Source organism: Eufriesea mexicana, unplaced genomic scaffold (assembly GCF_001483705.2).
Source record: "Eufriesea mexicana isolate 0111107269 unplaced genomic scaffold, ASM148370v2 scaffold8090, whole genome shotgun sequence".
Taxonomy (NCBI): Eukaryota; Metazoa; Arthropoda; class Insecta; order Hymenoptera; family Apidae; genus Eufriesea; species Eufriesea mexicana.
The window spans coordinates 196,909-217,934 of NW_016915858.1; the positions used below are offsets into that span (position 1 = coordinate 196,909).

Sequence of the window (21,026 nt, forward strand, 5' to 3'; positions counted from 1 at the left end):
CACTGCATAAACACTTGTTGGAAACTATAAAATATTTGATAATTATAAATAGTAAGAATACGAATGAGAAATTACTTCGAACGTGCACCGTCGGTATCACCGTAATTGTAGCGCTAGTCGTTAGATGGGACTTGTGTAGTGTATAACGCGCGAGATTCATCTGTTTTAAATTGCAAATCCAACTAAAAATTGCAGAAAAATAAAATTTATTATCAGTTTCCTTTTCAAATATTATATTAATAAAATAAAATCATTTCAGTACAATAATGATATAAAAATGATACCATATGTAATGAACAATATAATGTTTTACCTTTTTTTACTTACAATTGTACTAAGGAATTAATAATTTAATTTATATCATGGAAAATTATTATTACTAATTTCTACAAATGATCTGTTTTTAATTTCTAAATAACATTATAACTTTGTTACCTTTTATTTTCCTTAATACATTAACTTGTACAAGAATAGAACGACCAATATTTATTATACACTAAAGAGAAATTCTTTGTTGAGTAGAAAAAGAGTGACGTTATAGGTTTTCAGTGTGACCATGTACTCTTTTAACATCTACAGTGACGTAAAGAACCATCGTACATATCTAGTGGAAATTCTATACACTCTTGTAAAAATTCAATGTAGCAGTTTTTATTTTTTTATGAAAGTATTATCTAACATTATTAATCACCTTGAATCTTTCATGTTTGATACTTTGTATTATTGGATAACTTTTCCTTGCGTATCATTTAAATGTCTATAATAAATGTATTATTATTCATATATTGCAATACCCATAATATAAATTCTTATTATAAGCAATTCTTAAGGTTAAATTTAAAAACTATTTATCATTTTATCATCTAAAAAAGCGAGATATTCCTTGATAAATAAATCTCATCATATGCACTCATTCATAAACCTAAATCTTACCGCTTTACCGTGAGATAATCTGCGCAGGCGCATATTGCACCGAACACGCATGTGTTTCGTGTCCTGTGCACAAGTTTCGTTTCGCGACTCGTCTTGTGCGGACGCGGCATCAGATACGAGCGCGAAACTCTATCGTCAACGTTTCACGAATTTCGAGAAATTTTTGAGGAAAACGTGAATGAAACAATCAAACCCTGCATTCCGCTTAAAGTACATCGTTACACTTTATATACGTATACATTACCGCGGCTAAATATTTCGAAGTAGTTGATATGTCCCTGTTCGCCTGTTGCATACGTCGGGTGAGTTTTGTTGTTCCCGCCTACAGACAATCACACGACGTAATTGATCGACTACGTATATGAGTCATCACTGACCAGGAAAAGTAACATCAGCCACATATTGAATTGCATCATTTCCGTAGCAAGATCAGTGGAACAGTATACGAAGAATTGATTATATTGCGTTGGTACCATATGCATTTTCTTTCCTCGTAAAAATTTATTCTTAAAAAGAAAAAAGTTTTTCTTGGGGTTAATAACGTTAATGATAGATTATTTTTCTTTCAATCGTGAAATTATATACGTATTAAGAATATAAGGAAAAATTATATATAGTAAGTTCGCCGGTAGTATATATACATATAACCATTGCGTAGTTCTTTTGAGTGATACAGTGAAGTCGTAACCGGTGACTAGTAATGTCGACAGCACGCAGGATCAAGAAGGTAATAAGCTGCTAAATAGTAAAACATAAATATTATCAATTAACTTTTAACCTTAATTCCTGTATACAGGTTATCTTGTATTTTTCGTTCAAAACATTTCATCGAGTATTTAGATAAGATAAAATAAATAATCCAAACTTAATGCGTATATACAGTTTCCATACTCAAATGTAAAATTCATTGGCAAATAGAGGTACTTACCGTATTAAACATGTATAAATATTTTTCCTGTACAGAATATGATAATATTTAAAAGAACTTTCTTTGTAGACTATTGTCAGTAACACACCGTGACTAAAAGAATCCATGGTAAATTAATATCATATGGTATAAATGATGCTCGTGCCCGTTATCTCCAGCAAATACCTTAAATTGTTTCGGTAGTTAGAATATTTGTAGTTTTCTTCTCCAGTGATTTTATGATCTCCATATATTACTCAACGATATGTAAACATTCAATTAGTTTGAACTAGACCATGTGTATTTATATGGACATAGATGAGTTTGCTTTCACATTTCCTATAATCTGTTTAACTTGAAATTAATATAAATTCTACTTCCCATACTTATCGCTAGAGGGACGACTATCACAACCATGTTCATCCAAAATCGTCGTTGAAGCATTCCTCTCATACAAATATTACATCTGACCTGATTTCAACTATTCTAGCGTTTGAGGCATGAGCATCCTGAGATAACCTTACCGATAAGTCCAATAGCAAGCCTCGAACGACACGGCATCCATTTTCTCGACTCCCCCTTTTTACTATAATACATTCTCGTGGTACGATGTATTTTCTTTCATATATATTATTAAATACATTAATAAATATATTTCCTTAATATTTACGTTTCTCCTAAATAACTGTTTAATATATTTTTCTATTTTATATTTTTTCTGTCCAGCTAAAAGTTCAAATAATATATTGGATGTCAATATTCAGATAATGTATATTTGGAAATTGATTAAATTAGAAGACAAAAGAAGAAGAATGACGACACTGTTCCGTTAAAATTGACCGAAGCCAGTCCGCAATTGACAAAAGTCAGAATGATTAAGAGAACAAAAAGGAATCGCTTGTTTACCGGAAAATAAAAAATCGGTGCTGTGTCGATTTTTCCATGGCCGCGGGCTAGCCTTAATTCTTGCTCACCCCTGTCGCTCAGGTGGCAGAATCGGTAAACAGAAAAATGAAGTTAACTTCGCGTTGCGGGGTTGTCGGGGGCTGGGAGCGTGTTCAGCGTAACTCGCTAGGGTGAACGGATACATTTTCCGCTACTTAACGGATTTCATGCTCAAGTATCAAAGAGATCGTGTCCTTGCTCTAATCAGCGCTCGTATTAATAGAACGCGACTTTGGTTTTGTAAATTTTCTTAGGATCCTTGCGCCTCTGTTATTCCGTATCACTTGGGATATGACAGAAGAAAGTTATTCGAAATATACGCGAAAACGAGAGATATAAAAATAATAAAAACATGTAACGTCTTCTTGACCATGCGGGAAAAGTTAAGAACAAAAGGTTTCTGGTTGAGGGATTCGGTCGCTTGATCGCGACTCAACCGATGTACAAAGGTTTAATTTTACGCGAACCCTTCTTTTTTTAAGTCGACCATGTTCCCGGGCTTCAGCCGTGATTCCTTGATTCAGACGAGGAATTTACAAGCGAAAATCATCGCTGCGTAAATGCTTTCGAGGTTTTCCCATTATTCGATTTTATATGATTTCGCAGAATCAACGACGAATGGAAGACACTCGTCAACAAGTGTTAACGAAGGAACCACCCGAGATATCTTGGGAGAACACACTCGGAGCGCCGGATGGCGTTCCCTTCGATGACGACACGAAGGAGTTACTCAGAAGATGCATCGATGTATCGACACCGACACCTACGACCTTGTCACAAATCATGAAGCGGAGTGAGGCCTTTCCTATAAACTTTCCAATTAACACCATAAGATGTTCCGCCCTGAAAGAAAGAGGAATTAGCACGAATATTCTTGAGGTTAGAGCTTTGAAATATCTTTGGTCATTCGTTAAATATTAAACAGCTAAGATAATTGCATCATGATTATATACGTTCCATAATGTTCTAGAAAACTGTAAAATATTCCTTTATATTCTTATATTGTTGTTTAAAATCAAGATTTAAGAACGCAGATTTAATTGCAGATGAATGCGAACTCAGTTTATCCTTTGATACACGAAGCTATGTTACCATTACTTGCTCGGTGGTTAAAGTATAAACGACTATATGGAAGTGCAATTGAGAGAGCCATGTATAAAGACATGGGATTGGTACAGTTCGTTCATCGTTTGCTAGAAAAACGAGCTGTGCATTTCTATGGATCTGAAGACCGATGGAAATTGATCGATGGTAAGACAGGTGTGAACGGATGGGAGAACGTTGGCACAGATCATGAGAAAGAACCCCTGGTTTGTTATTTATCTTTCTTGTATACAATCGTTTTGAGGATAATAAAAATTTATTATATCTATGTGAATTTCCTTGCTAACAGGTATTGACAAAATGTTTGTCATACGACGAGATTAAATTATCTGCGATGTTGGCGATGTCTTCTCACACGGAATTCATAAATGATGGTGCGCGGGAGAACAGAGGCGTCGTGAATACCGATCCAGACGCTGTACAGCCGAGAGGAGTCATTATGGGTATTGTGGGAACAAGGTTATCTATGTTTATTTAACATTTATCGTTAATAACAAAGTTATTTTAAAAACATCAAAATGCATTCAGTTGTGTATAAAAATTCGCATTATTCACTTCATTTACCAATTGTTCCCAGATTTGTACGACCACGTTTCATGGAATACCAAGACATAATTATCACTCCTACGCAAAATACTGTCGAGAATGGGTTAGTTGCGAAAATTGTCATGTTTATATAATGTGTTTATAAAGAGTTTAGTGCAAAAATTATATATACTTTGTGATATTTGTATAATAGATACGGACCACACACGAGTGGTAATTCAGAAGAAATACGCGGGCTGCGCGATTTATGGGCAAAATTTTATGGCGAGGATTATCTTCCATTGTACGATGAAACGCTGAAGCGAGTTAAATCGAAAGATAACAAAAGATATCTTTCAATAAACAGTCAAACGATCTTTGATATCGAGAATTACATGAAGAGAACACTGCTTGCTGTAGAAATCATACTTCTCGACGCAAACACACGCGCAGAAAAACAAAATACAACTGCTTACTTACACGTTGTGGGTTTTGGTCTGGGTTAGTAAAAGGAATCACTTTTTATTATGGACTGTTCATAATTTGATACTATGACAAAGTAAGCATTGTAAACTGTATGAAAAAATATTTCTAGGGATATGGAGAATAATTCAAGACCAAGAAGTATACTTCTTAAAGACATTCGAAATTGCCCTCAGAAAGATGAACAAGAAACTGAGATACGTATCTGATATAATGTTCGCATACTTCCACCACCAGAAGTGCGGCGAAGCCGGAAACGGCGATTATCTCGGAGGTTAGTTAACACTTTCAGCTCCTTCCTTTCAACAAAGACAGTCCTTACAGACGATGCGTTATTTTTCAGATATAAGAATACACTTTGCCCTTAGAGAACCTCACAGTAAACTACTCAGGGCCTCAGATGCAAATAAGCTTCTCGTAGTAACATACGCGTGGGACGGAAACGCGTTGCCAGGTTGTTGAATAATTTACATTAACTGAGCTCACGCTTACATTCAATAATAATTTTTGTAAAACGAATAGTTTAAATTACAAAGCTGCTATTATAATCATTCATACTGAATATTAAAATTCATTCCTTGTCTCGGTAATAGGAAATGAATTTTGGGGTGGACACTTGCAATCAAGCGGAGATTCTGCAGCAGCGTGCAGTACCCAGATCACAGAATTACACACTTTTAGAATAAATCCTCGAGCATGTGGAGCCAGCTTGCACGTTGCATCTGCACAGCATGGTATTTTGCACATATCGGATTACGCGAAGTTACATCTTGCTTAGGTGACTAGTTTTTTATATCGTGTCGAAATTAATAGATAACTAAGTTAATTTATAAACGAACATACCGGTCACGAAAGTTTTTAACTTCGAAATCCAGGAAAGGGCTGGCCCAATGGGCACCGGTCAGCGAAGACCATCTCGATCTCCTCGTAGTCAGAGGAGTCGTAGCGCAGATGTGGATTGTTTGAAGAAGTACACGGAGAGGCGGGTGGAGGAGAGAAGACACACAGAGATACCAGACACAAGCAAACTCGATCCCTCCAGATGGATTCCATTACCAAAAAATATTACACGAATCCAGCCAGCTTTGAAGAAGTCGCCACAATCGGCGAGGGACGAAGAAAAACGACGTTCAGTGTCGGGCGAACCCGAGGAAATCATAACAGATAGCGGTAAAGCAAACGCGGGCACACCGAAGAAATTGTCACCTACGAAAGAGGAAGAAACGACAAAAGGTCCTGACGAAGGGAAAAGCGATACGTCCTCGCCAGCCACATCCAGACAGACGGGCGGCAGGAGTCATAGCGCGGACGTCAGTCACATAAAGAAAGAAAAACTGGTCGAGGAACGAAGGCATACGGAATGCAGCGACCCCAGAACAATCGCGACGAGGTTGACAGAGCACATTTTCCTAGTCAAAAAGAAACCGATGCCATGAACGAATCAATTAAGACCGCGTGCACTCGTGATAAGTACCGAGACGTTGCACTAACTGTAATAATCGATTACTAGAGGTACACGTTAAATAATGTTGTCATGCAAATTATATGTATATAGAATAATAATAATTCGATGTCGGTTGTTATATGGATAGAAATGTATACGGCACGATAAAAAAAGAAACAGTTCTCCTTTGTTCGGTAAATATAATGCATACGTATAATATATAAAAGCAATAAAAAATAAAACAAACTCGTTGATTAATTGACCATTTCTGGCGCTTAAACAAATGTATCGAGTCTCGACACTGGATTTCTGATACCAAATACCTTTAGGTGGCTACCGCAAATTAACACCTCAAGGTTCCGCTACGATGCATCTCCATTCGCCAGGATCAGCAACAGCTGCGAAATCACGAAAAACGCCGCGACCAGATGGATGACGTTCGTCAAGAATCCATCCCCGTGTCCGATACCGCGAATGAACCCGGAAAGAAAGCCTTCCGCGGCGGAAGCGAGTCACGCGACCGACGGCTCGCAGCTTAAAAACAATAAAAATGAATCCCCAATATGGGAACCGCTGCGAAAATTCTCACCAATGGCGTCCAAGACCAGTATAGAAACTAATGATAAACAAGGTGAGTCAATGTACGATTTATTGCAAAAGAATTAATTGACGTTGTTCTAAACATGGATAATTATATACGATCAATTTCAGATACGGTGAACCCGAATCGAGATTTACCATCATCCAGACATTCTCCGGATGCCAACGAGCAGTCAAGAAGACTTACTCAACGTATGCGAGATCTATACGACTTCAAAACGGAAAACGAGTGGCCAAAGAGGGCGACGAATGCTCGACGTGGAAACGCATGGATGAGTAAAAGTAGCAGCGAGGAAGATAGGACTAATAAACCAGTTCGTAGGAATAGCCAAGATTTGGAGTTCAACGACAGAGTAAATGTTATCAAGGTAAGCATACTCTTTATAAAATATACCATTTTCATTCTACGTTTGTCTCGTGTGACTTGGTGAAATATTTTTATCGCCAATGGCACAGTTAAAGGATACGAAAGTACAGTCGGATCACCAAGAACCCAAACGTACACCAAAGAAAGATGAACACCCAGGTGGTATCGACGTTTTCAACAGCGAATACGAAGAACGTTTAAGGAAGTTCAACGAGAGACTCCGTTTCAGCGAAGATCTAGGCTTGGCCAAGCCGAAGATCAAGGAAAGACGAACCTACTCCGACGACTATGACGAGAAATCTCGTCGAGCTTCCACGCGATCGACTCGTACGGAAGGTTCAGCGCAGCTGACGCGTGCAGAAGGATCTGTTCGATCGACACGTAGAGAAGATTCAATTCGATCAACGCGTACAGAGGACTCGGTTCGTTCAACGCGTACAGAAGATTCGAGTCGATCAACGCGTACAGAAGATTCGAGTCGATCAACGCGTACAGAAGGTTCAGTTCGATCAACGCGTACAGAAGGTTCGTCGGTTCGATTAACGCGATCGGCACACTCGGAAGAATCGCAAGAAAATCGCTTCCAGGCCGAGAAGAAGAGGCCATCGGACGCTAGCAGCAAATCCAGGGGAAGCTACGCCGAGGTTACTCCCATATCCCCCGTGAAAAGGGATTCTCGCACGAGCGACGCAAGCTACGCGAGTATCGCCAATTATTCTGCGAAACGAGCTAGCGTGGACTGCAAGAGTACTAGACAAATGGTCGAGCTTCCGCCACGAAGGGCTTTCAGTCAAACGGAAGAGAGACCATCGACGCCAGTTCCGCCGGTGGAATGGAACGATGACCGTTACGCGGCTGCTCGCCACAAACAGATTTCCGAACGCCAGAAGAGAGACAGTACGAGATATAAAGTGTACCTGACGTAAATGAACGAACGTATTTTTGATTCACGAATAAGTGTTCATAAAAGTTTCATCGATGTAACTAAAGAACGTTTCTAGAAATTCAATCTCCAGTGAATTTTCTTCGACAGGACTGATTCCATAGGGAAAATGTAAAATGTCGCGAAAGAGTTATCAAAGGTAGGCAAGATAGAAAAGATATGTTTGATAAATTTACGTTCGATGATTTATTTTGTCAGCCCGTGGTCGTTAGTAAGGCAATTATCCTAATCAAGTATTACACGTAGTCGTTGAAAGTTCACTAGCACCCGAAATGCTTCTCTTTTGCCACTGTTCAGTGTCAAATTTTTGAATATGTATGTCATACGCCGGTGGTGGTATTTTATATATGGAGGATACTTGTATAATTTGTATCGACATTGTGGAACCGCATACGACTATTCAATTACGACAGTGAAAGGAATGTATCGATGTCCTTCGCGAAGTTTGAATTGAAATTGATTTTCGATAATTGGTATACGTCGTTGAAGGAGATGTCGCGTTCCATCATGTACGGTCGCAACTGAACATAAAAATATGAGAAGAAAGTGTACCTAATGCTGTACAAATCATGTAATACGATTTAACTAATAAAATATTCTTTAAGAGAAAGATTAGATCGCATAGAAACATCATAATCGGACATAATCAAACTCATGCTAGACTAGATTGCACTTATTAAAACTCGAGCTCGCAATTTCCTTGACGCTAGAAGAATCGCTCTAACGAAAACCAGCAAATCAATCATCCTGCATATGACGAATAACAACACTCTTCGATCAAACCGGGAACGAATAAATAACACGCGTCTAATTTCGTTACAATCATGTAAACTCAATCGCAGCCTGAAAATCGAAATTGTCTCTTAAAATTACGAAGTACTTTCAAACAAATCGATCCATGCTGCTCTCGTAGGAAGAGTTTCGATCGATCTCAAATGATCATACGCAAAAGTCTACGCGATCACGTCTCCTACTTGCGTTCGACGTTCCGAAAATCATTGCGAAACGCTGAACTCGAGTCTTTGACAAACGTCACCTTTACCCTCTTTCTTGCAGGTACGCCGTGCACAGAAGATGACAGTGCTTTGCAATCTCTGCTCTGCCCGGATAACTGTTGCTCCTCTTCTTCTTTCTCGATCTTTAGCCTCTTCTGGGCGCAATTTGCCACACTTCCGCTGATGGTGGACGACGAGCTGCTCGTTACGGACACACTCGACGAACAATTTGTCATGATACTCGAGCTGGTTACGACCTGCACGTTTATCTGAGGCGACTTTGGAAAGGTCGAAGATCGTTGGCCGGCTGGAGAACGCGTCAGACTTCCGTTGCTCAACGCGCTCGACGGAAGAGCATTTTGTGCAACTGCGGTCGACGGTGTAATACTTCTTTTGCAAACGGGATTTGATACACTATGACCCGGAGGTGCGATCATCAACAAATTGTTTCCGTTTTTATCGCACACGACGTGAGAGATCGGATGCTGCAACTGTGCTTGACTGTTGAAGCTCGTCCTGTACGCGTGGTTTTCGCTTATTGGCTTCTCCTGTTTCAAGTATGGTGTTGTGGATTTTGGCTGATAGCCCGTTGAATTTTGAGTGTTGTAATTGGGCTCGCATTTGATCTGGACCTCGTGTTGCGCCGCTTCGTTCCGCTCTTGCGCCTTTTGCCATTCCAAAACGTTGTTCAGTAGCCGTATGTACCTGTAAAATGCACGATTTTAGATTTTTCAAGTATAGTTTACAAGTATGATCGTTTTATTTTTTCAAAACGAGAGATCGTTCTACTTACACGAATATTATAAGCATTTTTCCAGAATCTAGTATTTTTCCGTGTACACGTGAGAACGAGTAGAAAGTAGCGCTTTTGTTATTTTTAAATCATCCTGTTAATTATCCACGTACGAAAAATGACTTGGAATTCAAGAGACTTTATCACTCATCGCGATCAAGATCACCCGCAGTTAAATGACCAACGATGTAACAGAATTATTCGCCATTTAGATGCTCGTTAGATTCATTTGAAAATTTACCGAATCGCCATGCGCAAGATCTCATTCTTCGACAGCTTCTTATCCGGTGGATGAGTAGGCACCAATTTTCGAAGCTCGGCGAAGGCTCCACTGACATTTTGTTGTCTCCAACGTTCACGGCTGTTCGTGAACAACTTCCGAACTCCCAGAGTCCCTACCCGAGGTGTTGGCAGACCGAGATGACCACCTCCGGAAGACGAAATCCCGTCTAGCTATGAAATTATTATCAATTTTAAAACTCATCGTACACACTTCTGTCGTACATTGATCAAAATTCTATTCCCCAATGGGTCTCTTAACATTGGATCTGCCAAACGTGTCAAAATGGTGTCAGTCTTTCTATTATACCTTTACAATCATTGGAAACACGTGCAACTTACAAAGTCAATGTCGCAATATCTCACCACTTTAGCACTGTAGCTACCAATAGGATCAAAATGACTACTTTCGTATAACTTTAACTTTCATTCAGCTAGGAATGCAATTATACAGTGGGTAAACAGAGTATTAGCTATATTAAAGGAAAATTCATATAACCAGAAAGTTTTGATCTTAATCAATGTTTATGAAGCAATATTTTTTAAGGGGGCCAAATGGATCCACAAAGTTTCAGTATTTTGCATCCTCCGATTATAATCTTTCTTTGGAATCTTTTTCCGAAAATAATCATATATATAATCTGTTATGAAATACATACATATATATACTCATAGAATTTCGTGCAAATTAGGAAATTAAAATCAGAATTCTCTGGTTAGATGAATTTCCATGTAACATAATATGTGCCAATCCCTTTTCTACCCACTGTATATTACCATTTATCTTTATCGTATTACTACAATCGTTATCATTTGTGTATACTATATTTAACTGCTCGCATAGATCGGAAGTTCCAGTGTTAATTATTATTATCCGTATATACTATATTTAATTGCACGCTACACGTCGATAGTTCTAGTGTTAAAGAAATTAAACCATCGCGATGCATGGGCTATCAGCGACATTCGCAATTAAGATCAATTAGAATCTTGCTCACGGAATTATTGCGTTCCCGTCGTTTCTTGCCTTGCTCCTCTTCCTCGTCCGTGTCATGGGAATAAAATTCATCCGAGAGCGTCGCTTCCTCCTCCGTGTCCCTCGACGTGCCAGGTGAATCGCCGACTTCCTCCGCGAGTTCTCCTTCGCCGGACAATAGTGACTCCGCTGGAGAACCGTTCTCCGTGTCTACCGTTCCTCCGCCGCAGCCATTGTACGTCAGCATCGACTGCAATTTATTAATTAGTCGTCTCGGCTTCGCTCGGATCATACGTTATCACTTTCCGCGCCTACACCTTCCTTCGCGATCCTACGTTTTCCCTTCGATCGTTCGACCATGGGTCTGTCGAACGTTCAGCTGGATTCTTCGTCCGTTTTTTCGGCGTCGCGACGTGACCAGACAACGGATGACAAAAGACGCGGGAAATCTCAATGAATTATCACGACGAAATTAGCCTACATAGGCGCCAACAGGATGCTTCTATCGCAACCTCCCTCCGCGCTTTCGTCCCTGACATTCAATAGATACGTCCGCGCATGGATGAGTTACTCGGTTTTGCGAGTCGATGTTCCCCAAGAGTTTTCGCGATGCAGGATTTCGAGAGAAGGGAAAAGAGAAGAGGAAATGCGAAGATTCGAGGGATCCTTGGAAATCTCGAACGCGAAGCCCACTCACGAAGAAGGGTGTAAACTTTTGGAAATTTCTGCGTAGAATATCGAATTCGTTATCCTTGGAACACACTTAACGTCGAGTCGATGGTAGAGGTATTTTAATCGACGGGGCAATTCGTATAATCGTTATGTAATTACGGAACTGGCAAGTGAATTTTCGAACTCGATAACACGGCGCGATAAATGTCACTCGTTACGTTGAAAATAGAAATCTTAATATTATCACGAGATATCGGTAATTTACAGCACGGCAGATCCTTACCATGTCGCGATAGAACAATTTCGTTCACTTTCACCTCGTCACCGTTGTATTTTGCGGTTTATTAACTGTTAACGCAACTGTCACTTCGTAGAACGAGTTACGACAATCCGTAGACACTTGGTCGACAGATTTCCCAAGGTTACGATCGTAGCTGATGTTAAACCGACTGACGAGTCCAGACGGGCCGATTTAACTAATAGAAAGTGCAGTACAACCCCCGAGAAAATGAATTTTGCGAAGGCGGAGCGCAGGCCTCATGGGTGGAGCTCCTCTCTGGACCGTCCCATACTGTTCCATGCGTATCCAGCATCCCCCCAAACACCCTTAGGTCGCTGTTAGACCCCTAGGTACCACAGTCGAATGCGACGAAAAGAAAGAAATATCGATTGTCCTTGGTTCGGCGTGGAAAACATTTTCCAGGCGCGAGTATCGTCATAAATATTGCATGCGCGAAAAAATGCAAATTTTAATTTAACTAAAACTTGCCTTAAAATGATCCTAAGCTTCTTATATCGTTCATCATATTAAGTATTTCCTCTCATTACTTGAAATTTCGTATTGGACATAAATGAACGTGAAAATCGATATAGGTAGGAGATGATAGCAAGTTAAATCGATCGTTACAAATATTTGCGATGACATATACACGTAGGTGAATAAAGCTGTCTGATATTCCACATTAATTTAATACCGAAGCAGTGAAACCTTCTACGTCGAGAAGTTTCTATTTCCCAAGTTCCCAAACAATTAGATTCTTATTAGCTGGATGGCACGGACTCGACGAGGGGGATGGCGAGGTGTAAAAAAAGGGAGCCTTGTTTAATATACATTAGGGGTGAGAAGCCCCGGCCGTTGTCAAGTGGCCACCAGCCACGAGCTGTTTTATTGTGACACCTCAGGAGGGTGCTACAGATTTTCCAGCGGGATGGATCGGAGGGTGTCATCGTGCGATCCCGATTAAATGATTAAATCTGCGATCGTGTTCATTCGAGCGCTATTACCGGCCAATCTGCGTGGGAGCTAGCTATAATTTCGGCTGAGTTTAGAATCACTATTCGAACGTCTAAAACGTTCGTGACAAAGAGAATACCTAATCTAGACGTTTCATTATTGCGTCATCGCGTTGTTACAAGGTATCGTTTAAAGAAAATATTAAATAAACGACGAGATACGCGAAGAAGATTATCAAATAATTGGACTACTCGACAAAATTGAGATTCTTTTCGTTAATCACGAAACATCGTTATTTCGTGTAATGCAATGTTATTCGACTGAAACAATCGACTTGCACGAAGAACATTGCACAGCAGATGAATGGCTCGAGACAAAAAATGAAGTTCAGTTCGCGTTTGATAACGTTGACGATTAGATAAGGCACGAGTCGATGTTGTTTGTCGTTTAATTGTGTGAGAGGCATCTTCGAGGCAGATGTTAATGGATGAAACAGGAAGAAGGTGGAGACAGATTTAGTCACGAGTCCCTATGCATATGATGACGCATCGATAACGAAGGAACTTCGTCGAAACTCTTTCTTGACCATTGTTAAACCGAAAGCTAGAACAAAGAATTATAGCTACGACAGAGAATCGTGCAATTTTTCGTAATTTTGCAAAGACGCAAACAGGAGAAAAGAACACAGGAAAGTGAAACGTTTTCGCAAAGTACCGGAGCGATCTTGTGAAAGCGATTTAAGAACGTATATCTTTTAATGCCGCTATTAGGATCCCGCTTTTTAACTTTATCGACACCTCAATCTGAAAATAAAAGGCGTATGAAATGACACGTGCCTCACCCTGGAATGGAGTCGCGTGCCTTATTCCTAGTGCCACCCATTCGAGGGGTGACTTTTTTTCATTCTTCGTTAATCCATTATTGCGGCCGCATATGGTGTGTGATACTTCTGCGACAGAGCAATGCGGTAAAATACGAATAAATAACGTCGATGCATATCTGTACACACGACGAATTTGTGTTTGAAACTTTGGAAAACGAAGGGTACGAATTCATGGGTCTCTCGATAAATTCCCAATCTACAAAAACCCCCTAAAAACGCAGTTAGAAAACCTCCTATGGGGTGTGGTTTGTAGCGGTTTCCCACAGGGTTAGCAACATACAGCTCAATTTGCTCGTGCCAACGCATACGAATTAGGTATTAGCATTATCTCCCGTGAAATACACTCCATGTGGTCATCGTATATCGATAAAATCACCAGGTATACGTGTATTAAAGGTACTTTAAAAATCGTAATTAATAGTTCGTAATTCGACTAAACCTATGAACTCTTGCTTAAATCTAATATAATTCTGAAGCAATTTGGGCTAAAATGGAAACAATAGACCTAACAATGAGCATTATTTTCTCGTTTTACACCCCTTGCAAACGATCACTATTAATCCCTTAACGACGAGTGAACTCGGTTTCAGTTTTACGTACATCCTTATGTAAAATCCCGTGTTAGCAATTTTCATCAGTGAAATTTCCATTTCTTTGTCACAGGAGGACGGGATTGCATAGATTGCATATCGACAAATATCGCGAGAAAGCCATGAACGATCGTGCTCCGAGTTACATAGCCATATACGAAATATAATGAGAAACCGATATCTGAAATCGGTGAAGTAGCATGGAAAACGAACCGGGAAGAGAATATGGTCGAGCACGTAGAAGAATTATCATCAGCAGGCTGTGCCAATAGAAAAGAGGCGTGTCGCCGGGTTTGCGCAGTGTCCCATGAAACGTCAACGCGTTCAAATAGGATCCCCATACCAGCCGTGCCTCAGGAGCACAACGATAGGGGTGGCGGGACGGCTCGAAGGGCACGGGGGTGAAATCAATTTTCGTTATCGCCGTCAACCAGCCGCCCCATATTAATTCCATTATTAGTGTTTGTTTTCCATGCGCGTCTCTTACCAGACAATCGTGGATTCATCTGGAGTCCAAATTCCGGCATACCTAACTCGAGAACGTCAGGAATTACTCATTCACTGCAGTCCGCATCTAAAAAAGGATACAATGCGATAAGAAAATGAATTTATCAAAGGTACATAAATTCCTCGCTCGGAATGTTCAAAATACACTGTACTTATCGTGCTTAACATCCGGCGTGAAGTTTAATTCCATCCGATCCATTAAATCCAAAAATCTGGAAAAATTCCACGATCCAGACAACGTATCAACGTCATCGAAGTGTTCTGCAAAGAGTATCGAGATGTTCCTGATTGCAATTTAGATAATACTCTCGTGCGATCGATTTTCCCTCGCGTCATACGTGTGTAATCAAAAATATCGTGTATAGAGATATATACGCATATTTTTCTTCGATCGTGCACCTCTGTCTGTCCCAAACAGCGAAAGCGGTAGAAAGACAGGAAGGCTTGTTTTTCTTTGAAATTGAGTCTCTGTTGTTACAAGAGAAGACAGATAAGATATCCTTTGGTAATATTCCAAGATGAGTATCGAGCAAGGACGTCCGCTACAAGAACGACGAACCGTGGGTGTCGGTGAATTCGCTTCAAAAAGTCATTGAAGCCACGGAGACTGCGCCAAGCACGAGTGTTCAGTGCTGATAAGGGATGCTCCGCCCTCGAAACCCCCAGAATCGTCCTCTCGCACCCTCTCAGTCATGGAATCGCAGGGTCAAGTTGTCGGGAGTCCCTTGCATCGGCATGAAGTATTAATCTGATGGATTAGGAGAACAGATAGGATGGAGATTAATTTTTAAGATGTTGAAAGACGTAAAGGATTACCCTGAGACGCTTAATTAGCATCGTTTCGGTCACGCTATCTTTTTTCGTGGGGAAACGCAGTTCGTTACGAAGTTCCTTTTTCCATATTCCCCATTGATCGTGCTGCTTGGGATAAAAGTATACGATGAAACGCCCGATGTGGTTGCACAGATTTTTTTTATTGAAAATATAAACCTTCTGTACAGTCTGTATAATTAATCTCATAACGAATTGGAATTGTGGTAAAAATGTTAATGTATAAACATATACTCGTGTAATAGTATAGTAACGATAAAAGTAATAAATTAAAATAGATTTGATTGGAATAAATAAAATACACAAATAAGAATAAACAGTCTGGAATGATTCGTGTATGGTAACACCTGATTTGTACGATAAATTTTTTCAATTTGATGCTTGAAACAATGGAAAATTTTTACCTATCGAGATAATGATAGATCACAGAGATCAGTCAGTTTTTTTGGAGGACTGTTAATAACACTTAAGGGAACGATTTGATAGAAAATCATCGATATCTATCAAAATTATGTCGCTAATTGAAGATAAAATATAACACAACAAAATAAATTTTTTCACTGATAAAAGAAGAGAAACAAAACATCTCACTATTCATCGACGTATCAAACATACATACATCGCATACTATAAAACCTATAATATATATTAACAATATATATATATACATACATTTGAGATGACCTAAGAGCGTTGAGCGTTATCAATAAACACCTATACTAATTGCAATTAGTAATTTGTCAGCCAGTTTGTATCACATACATTTTTAACATAGCAATATACCAATAAATTAAATTATAACGCTAATTAATGCCCTACGCTGCACTATCATATAGAAATTTTCCATGGAACTATCAATAAATACTTCCCTTCGACTTTGATTCGCTATCACAAACTTAACACACATTATAACTGCCAATGAGAAGAATCACATAGGTAAATGAAAAGAAAAGAATACTGTCGTGTTATCACCATTGTAACAATGGTTTGTCTTCACGCTATTGATCGTCTTCGACTCAAAAAATATTTACAAGTGAGCATTTTTTAACGAGGGTTTCCATAAAGAGATTAAAATACTGTCTTTTCCTTGTCTTGATTCATCGTATCGTCAGTGAAATGCAAATACAAGAATGAGCAAAGGAACCGATATGATACATAACAAGTAAATAGATGTTCTAGGCTCGCACGTTGATACTACCACGTATTCTTCGTTCCACTGTGAGTCATTGCCACTCAATGGCAACTCCAAGACTGTCCTCTCGTTGCTAAAGATCTTGAAGGGCAAAGAACATTCCGCTGTGCTGTTCTTACAGGCATGTACTGGATTCGAGATATTGTAGACGGTCTTCAGGAGGTCGAAACGTACTCGTAGGTAATTGGGCTGTATCTCGTTTTCAGAATTGAAAACGAAGAAATAGTATCCATTCATAGGTACCCTAGAAAATATATTACATTTTTTAAGAATCGTTTATTTTATAAAATTTATAAAATTGTTGAACGCAAAATAAATACGTATCTCTTCCACTTTTACTTGACATTTTACTCGTTATAAATATTAAACTGAAAATTATTTGATAGAAATTATATTTTTAACTATACATTGATAGCATTTATCCTTTTTGATAACCCAATCGTGACACGGAAACTAGCAAAATTATCGACAAACATAATTTTATATGATGATAATAAATTACTTCGAATTCAAAAAAATTCCTTATTATCTAAACAGTTATCTCCCAAGAGTTAAAAGCTTATCTCTACTATCGCTTCAAGTGTTCATAAATATTTATAGAAGTTAGAGTACCTATACGTAACCGTGTTAGCAAACGAGGCGGTCGAATGTTCGCTCTCATGTTTCGGCGTACAATATCGATGCGGTGTTAAAGGTAAGTTCAGAATCAGTCCCTTACAATCCAAAAGTCGTTCTTCGGAGCTACTAAATGAACTCCAAAATTCGGAATTACTCCTATCGTTCAATGTCGTCTCGTTCACAGTGCCTCTATCTTCAGCTATCCCATCTGGATGTAACATATCCTGTTGTATAAGCAGAAATAATATAATACGATAGAAATATTATTAAATAAATTAAGTAACTATAATGTTTCAGTAATATTCTATGAATCTTTTTACGTCGTGGTAACTCTGATGTGAATTTTGAAACAAATTCCATTCGTTCTCTTGTAAACAATGTCTTTTCTTTAATCGTCTCATAATCCCAAATCGTTTTGTTCTCTTTGATATCACGCGATAAAACATTGAACATTTTCAAACAGAAGATTCGCGTTTCTTACTTTCCTAAATGAAAGCAACCCTGGCAAATATTAACATTGTCTCGAAAATATTCCGATAAGAAAACTCGTATACATTTCTGATGGAAAGTCACATGAGTAAATTACAAATATCACAGTGAGGGTAATTATGTGGCTTACTAATCTTTAATGAGGGCAATACGAATATCTGAACGTGTCTATCTCTATACGATAAAGCATCGATTGCGATCTACTAAATTAGACTGTTATCGTCGACGTATTTGACGTCGAGCTAAGTATTTACAAATCGACGACACTACACTATCTAGCAGCCAACAATAATCTGAACTAAATTTAATCTGAACATAAGTCAGCGATTAAAGAACATCTCGCGACATTAGCTTCCTTCTTCATCTTAATTGTTTCGTAACCTTATCATATATAATATTGTATGCAGCTCTTTCTTATCGGAGCTTCGTTGAAAATCTGCTTTTGAGGATTTAAATCCACGGAAAATTTTCTACAACCTTCCGTAGCTTAATCTTGAACAGCTTAGAATTTCTTTTACCTTTCTAATGTCAATACAACGATGATACGGTTAAATATGTTCTGAAACATGTTACTCTACCTCTTCGACAGCAGCATCGTCGTCTTCACTTTCTTCCGTTAATTCCTTATGAAGAGACGAAGACAAGATTAAATCTCTTCGTTTTCTACGTTTCTCGACATCCGAAAGCGTTTGATCGTTCATAGTTTTGTCCACTGCTTGCCGTAAAGCTTCCCCTTCGGAACCTTTCTTTTCGATCTCGTCCATTAATTTTTTCAGTATCTTTTTACCCCGATAACCCAAAGAATTAATCCTGCCTAAAACATCACGAAACACTTCCGCCGACGTAGGTTCTGATCTTTCCGTTGTCTCCTCGGGCCTAACAGTCGTTTTCTCTTCATTTGTTTGATTGTGTTGAACATTTTTAAGCTCAAGTTTCCCATGTTTTTCTATTAATTCTGCTATGTCAATTGTAGTATTCACTACATTTAGCTTTCTTAGAATGTCTTTGGAAGTTTTAGTCAATTTATTTTCTATTTGTTCATTCCTAGTTTCCTGCGTATCGCTAGGAGAATATTGGGTCGGTGGTTTGTCGATATTATCCATTTCAACGAAGGTACCTTCGTAATGGTGGTGAGGATTTTCCTTCTGCTTTTTTTTCGTATCGAGCGTTTTAGCAAAGAGTTCTGTAAGAATAACTTTCATAGCCTTAGCATCCAATTCGTGACTATTGTAATGATGCGCCATTGTATCCATCATATGTTTCGAACTGTTCAAGAGATGAGCGTGATCCTTGTGATGAAATTGTATTCCTTGCTGTACCCTCTTCATCTTTTCCGGCTCATTGCTAGGACCTTCGTTCTACAAAAGATATATAAACTTTTTTTTAAAGTTTCTTAAGATTTTTGTATATTAATACCGCAAAGTTAATAAAATATACAAAAAATACATTTTATAACACGATTAAAAATTAAAATACTTATACTGTATTTATTACCGCGAGTGAACCATTCGGCGTAAGGAAACCGGTCTCTTTGGCAACTTCCAGAAGTTCTTCCAATTCTTCGCTACTATCGTCACCGATGAAGGCACATTCGTGAAGATGCTTATGACCACGAATCATGGTTAAAGAAGCACCAGGCCATCTATCATAAAACGCACGAATTTCTTTCTTAAAAACGTATTAAAAAAATTTCTTTTTTTAAAAGAATATTTTCCCAATTATATCCTTTGTTATAACTTCTTTTATTTTTATATTAATATTACCTGACGCAAGTGGCAACAGTAACGCTGCTTCCACGTAGCAGATAGAATCCCCAATATTCCTTCATGTCGTCTTCTAAAATCAAATGTCTCGTCATAGAAACAGGCAAAACCTCGTTTTCCAATTTTGGTTCATCATTCATCAGATATGCGTTAAATGTGGCATTAACTTTGATCACTTGACTCTGCGAAGCATTGTTTATTTACAATCGCATTATACATTGAGAATTTCAATAAGCCGCCAAACAGATTAAAAACACAATAAAAATATCTGGAGATAAAACAAAAATTTATTTACCTGACACCACGTAGTAGACACTTTCGCATCGATAAGCCTCTGATCGGAGACGGTTAAAGGGTACAGTTGCTCAGAATAGACGCGATATCGTAAGTACATCGGCCCCGCCACCAATACTGCGGGAAGGAACATTCCCAGTAAACATAATCGCAATAATCTCAGAGGCACCTTGTACTGAGACCTACGAGGCTCCCAATCTCTTGGACGAACACCGTCCTCTACGAATTGCAAAACTCTTATGAAATACTTTTGATCCAATGATTGTTCAAAATTATATAGAGAAACGAGTGGCGTCTAGTAAAACGATTAATTATAATACAGAAAAAATTTTCTATTGTTCACAACAAAAGTGGTTAAATATTTCCACTTTTTTATTACGCCAAGTATTTTTTATACTTTACAATATTTGAAACATTCTTTTTACTAAGAAGCTTGAAATTACTTATTACATAAAATACTTTTGATGTTAAGGTAAATAAATAAATAGTTCGCAAAAAATGCTTGTTTATTTATTTATTAGATTACATGAGCATTACGAGTAATTTAATCAGATGTATTCAAATATCTTAAGTCACGCTAAATTATACAACGCGATTATTGCTTTGTCGCATTGTCGTATGACAATTGTGCGTCAGTCATATTTTCGTTACTCGGCATT

The 21,026-nt window shown here is 38.5% G+C and overlaps 4 protein-coding genes across 6 annotated transcripts in view; 2 read left to right on the top strand and 2 right to left on the bottom strand.

The window, feature by feature from the left end:
* The first annotated feature begins 1,024 nt into the window (after positions 1–1,024).
* On the top strand, positions 1,025–5,854 carry LOC108552805 (uncharacterized). Of its 3 annotated transcripts, none has more exons than XM_017907472.1 (10): positions 1,025–1,235; positions 3,392–3,664; positions 3,832–4,095; positions 4,179–4,348; positions 4,467–4,538; positions 4,629–4,915; positions 5,010–5,171; positions 5,241–5,351; positions 5,491–5,675; positions 5,773–5,854. In XM_017907472.1, exons 1-9 carry the CDS (start codon positions 1,206–1,208, stop codon positions 5,673–5,675), a joined length of 1,554 nt encoding a protein of 517 aa, XP_017762961.1. In that variant the 5' UTR covers positions 1,025–1,205; the 3' UTR covers positions 5,773–5,854. The 3 variants fall into 3 exon arrangements, with proteins under 3 accessions (XP_017762961.1, XP_017762962.1, XP_017762963.1); XM_017907473.1 differs by lacking the exon at positions 1,025–1,235 and adding an exon at positions 1,351–1,660; XM_017907474.1 differs by lacking the exon at positions 1,025–1,235 and adding an exon at positions 2,212–2,444.
* On the top strand, positions 5,767–8,841 carry LOC108552790 (protein IWS1 homolog; the record flags this gene model as incomplete). The annotated part of the gene is made up of 4 exons (XM_017907454.1): positions 5,767–6,287; positions 6,671–6,972; positions 7,053–7,309; positions 7,398–8,841. Coding segments are annotated over 4 exons (1,917 nt in total), but the record flags the coding sequence as incomplete, so codon positions are not given.
* A 198-nt stretch (positions 8,842–9,039) lies between these two features.
* Positions 9,040–11,586, bottom strand: HLH3B (Helix loop helix protein 3B). The gene is made up of 3 exons (XM_017907467.1): positions 11,317–11,586; positions 10,281–10,492; positions 9,040–9,951 (listed from the first exon to the last, which is right to left on the bottom strand). Exons 1-3 carry the CDS (start codon positions 11,584–11,586, stop codon positions 9,222–9,224), a joined length of 1,212 nt encoding a protein of 403 aa, XP_017762956.1. The 3' UTR covers positions 9,040–9,221.
* A 5,172-nt stretch (positions 11,587–16,758) lies between these two features.
* Positions 16,759–21,026, bottom strand: part of LOC108552806 (uncharacterized) — a 9,144-nt gene continuing 4,876 nt past the window's right edge. The window contains exons 8-13 of the mRNA XM_017907475.1: positions 20,369–20,586; positions 20,074–20,255; positions 19,793–19,952; positions 18,889–19,668; positions 17,816–18,045; positions 16,759–17,447 (exon numbers count right to left, since the gene is read on the bottom strand). Of these exons, the coding sequence (XP_017762964.1) occupies positions 17,120–17,447; positions 17,816–18,045; positions 18,889–19,668; positions 19,793–19,952; positions 20,074–20,255; positions 20,369–20,586 (1,898 nt within the window). The 3' untranslated portion in view covers positions 16,759–17,119. The remainder of the gene's footprint in view (positions 17,448–17,815; positions 18,046–18,888; positions 19,669–19,792; positions 19,953–20,073; positions 20,256–20,368; positions 20,587–21,026) is intronic.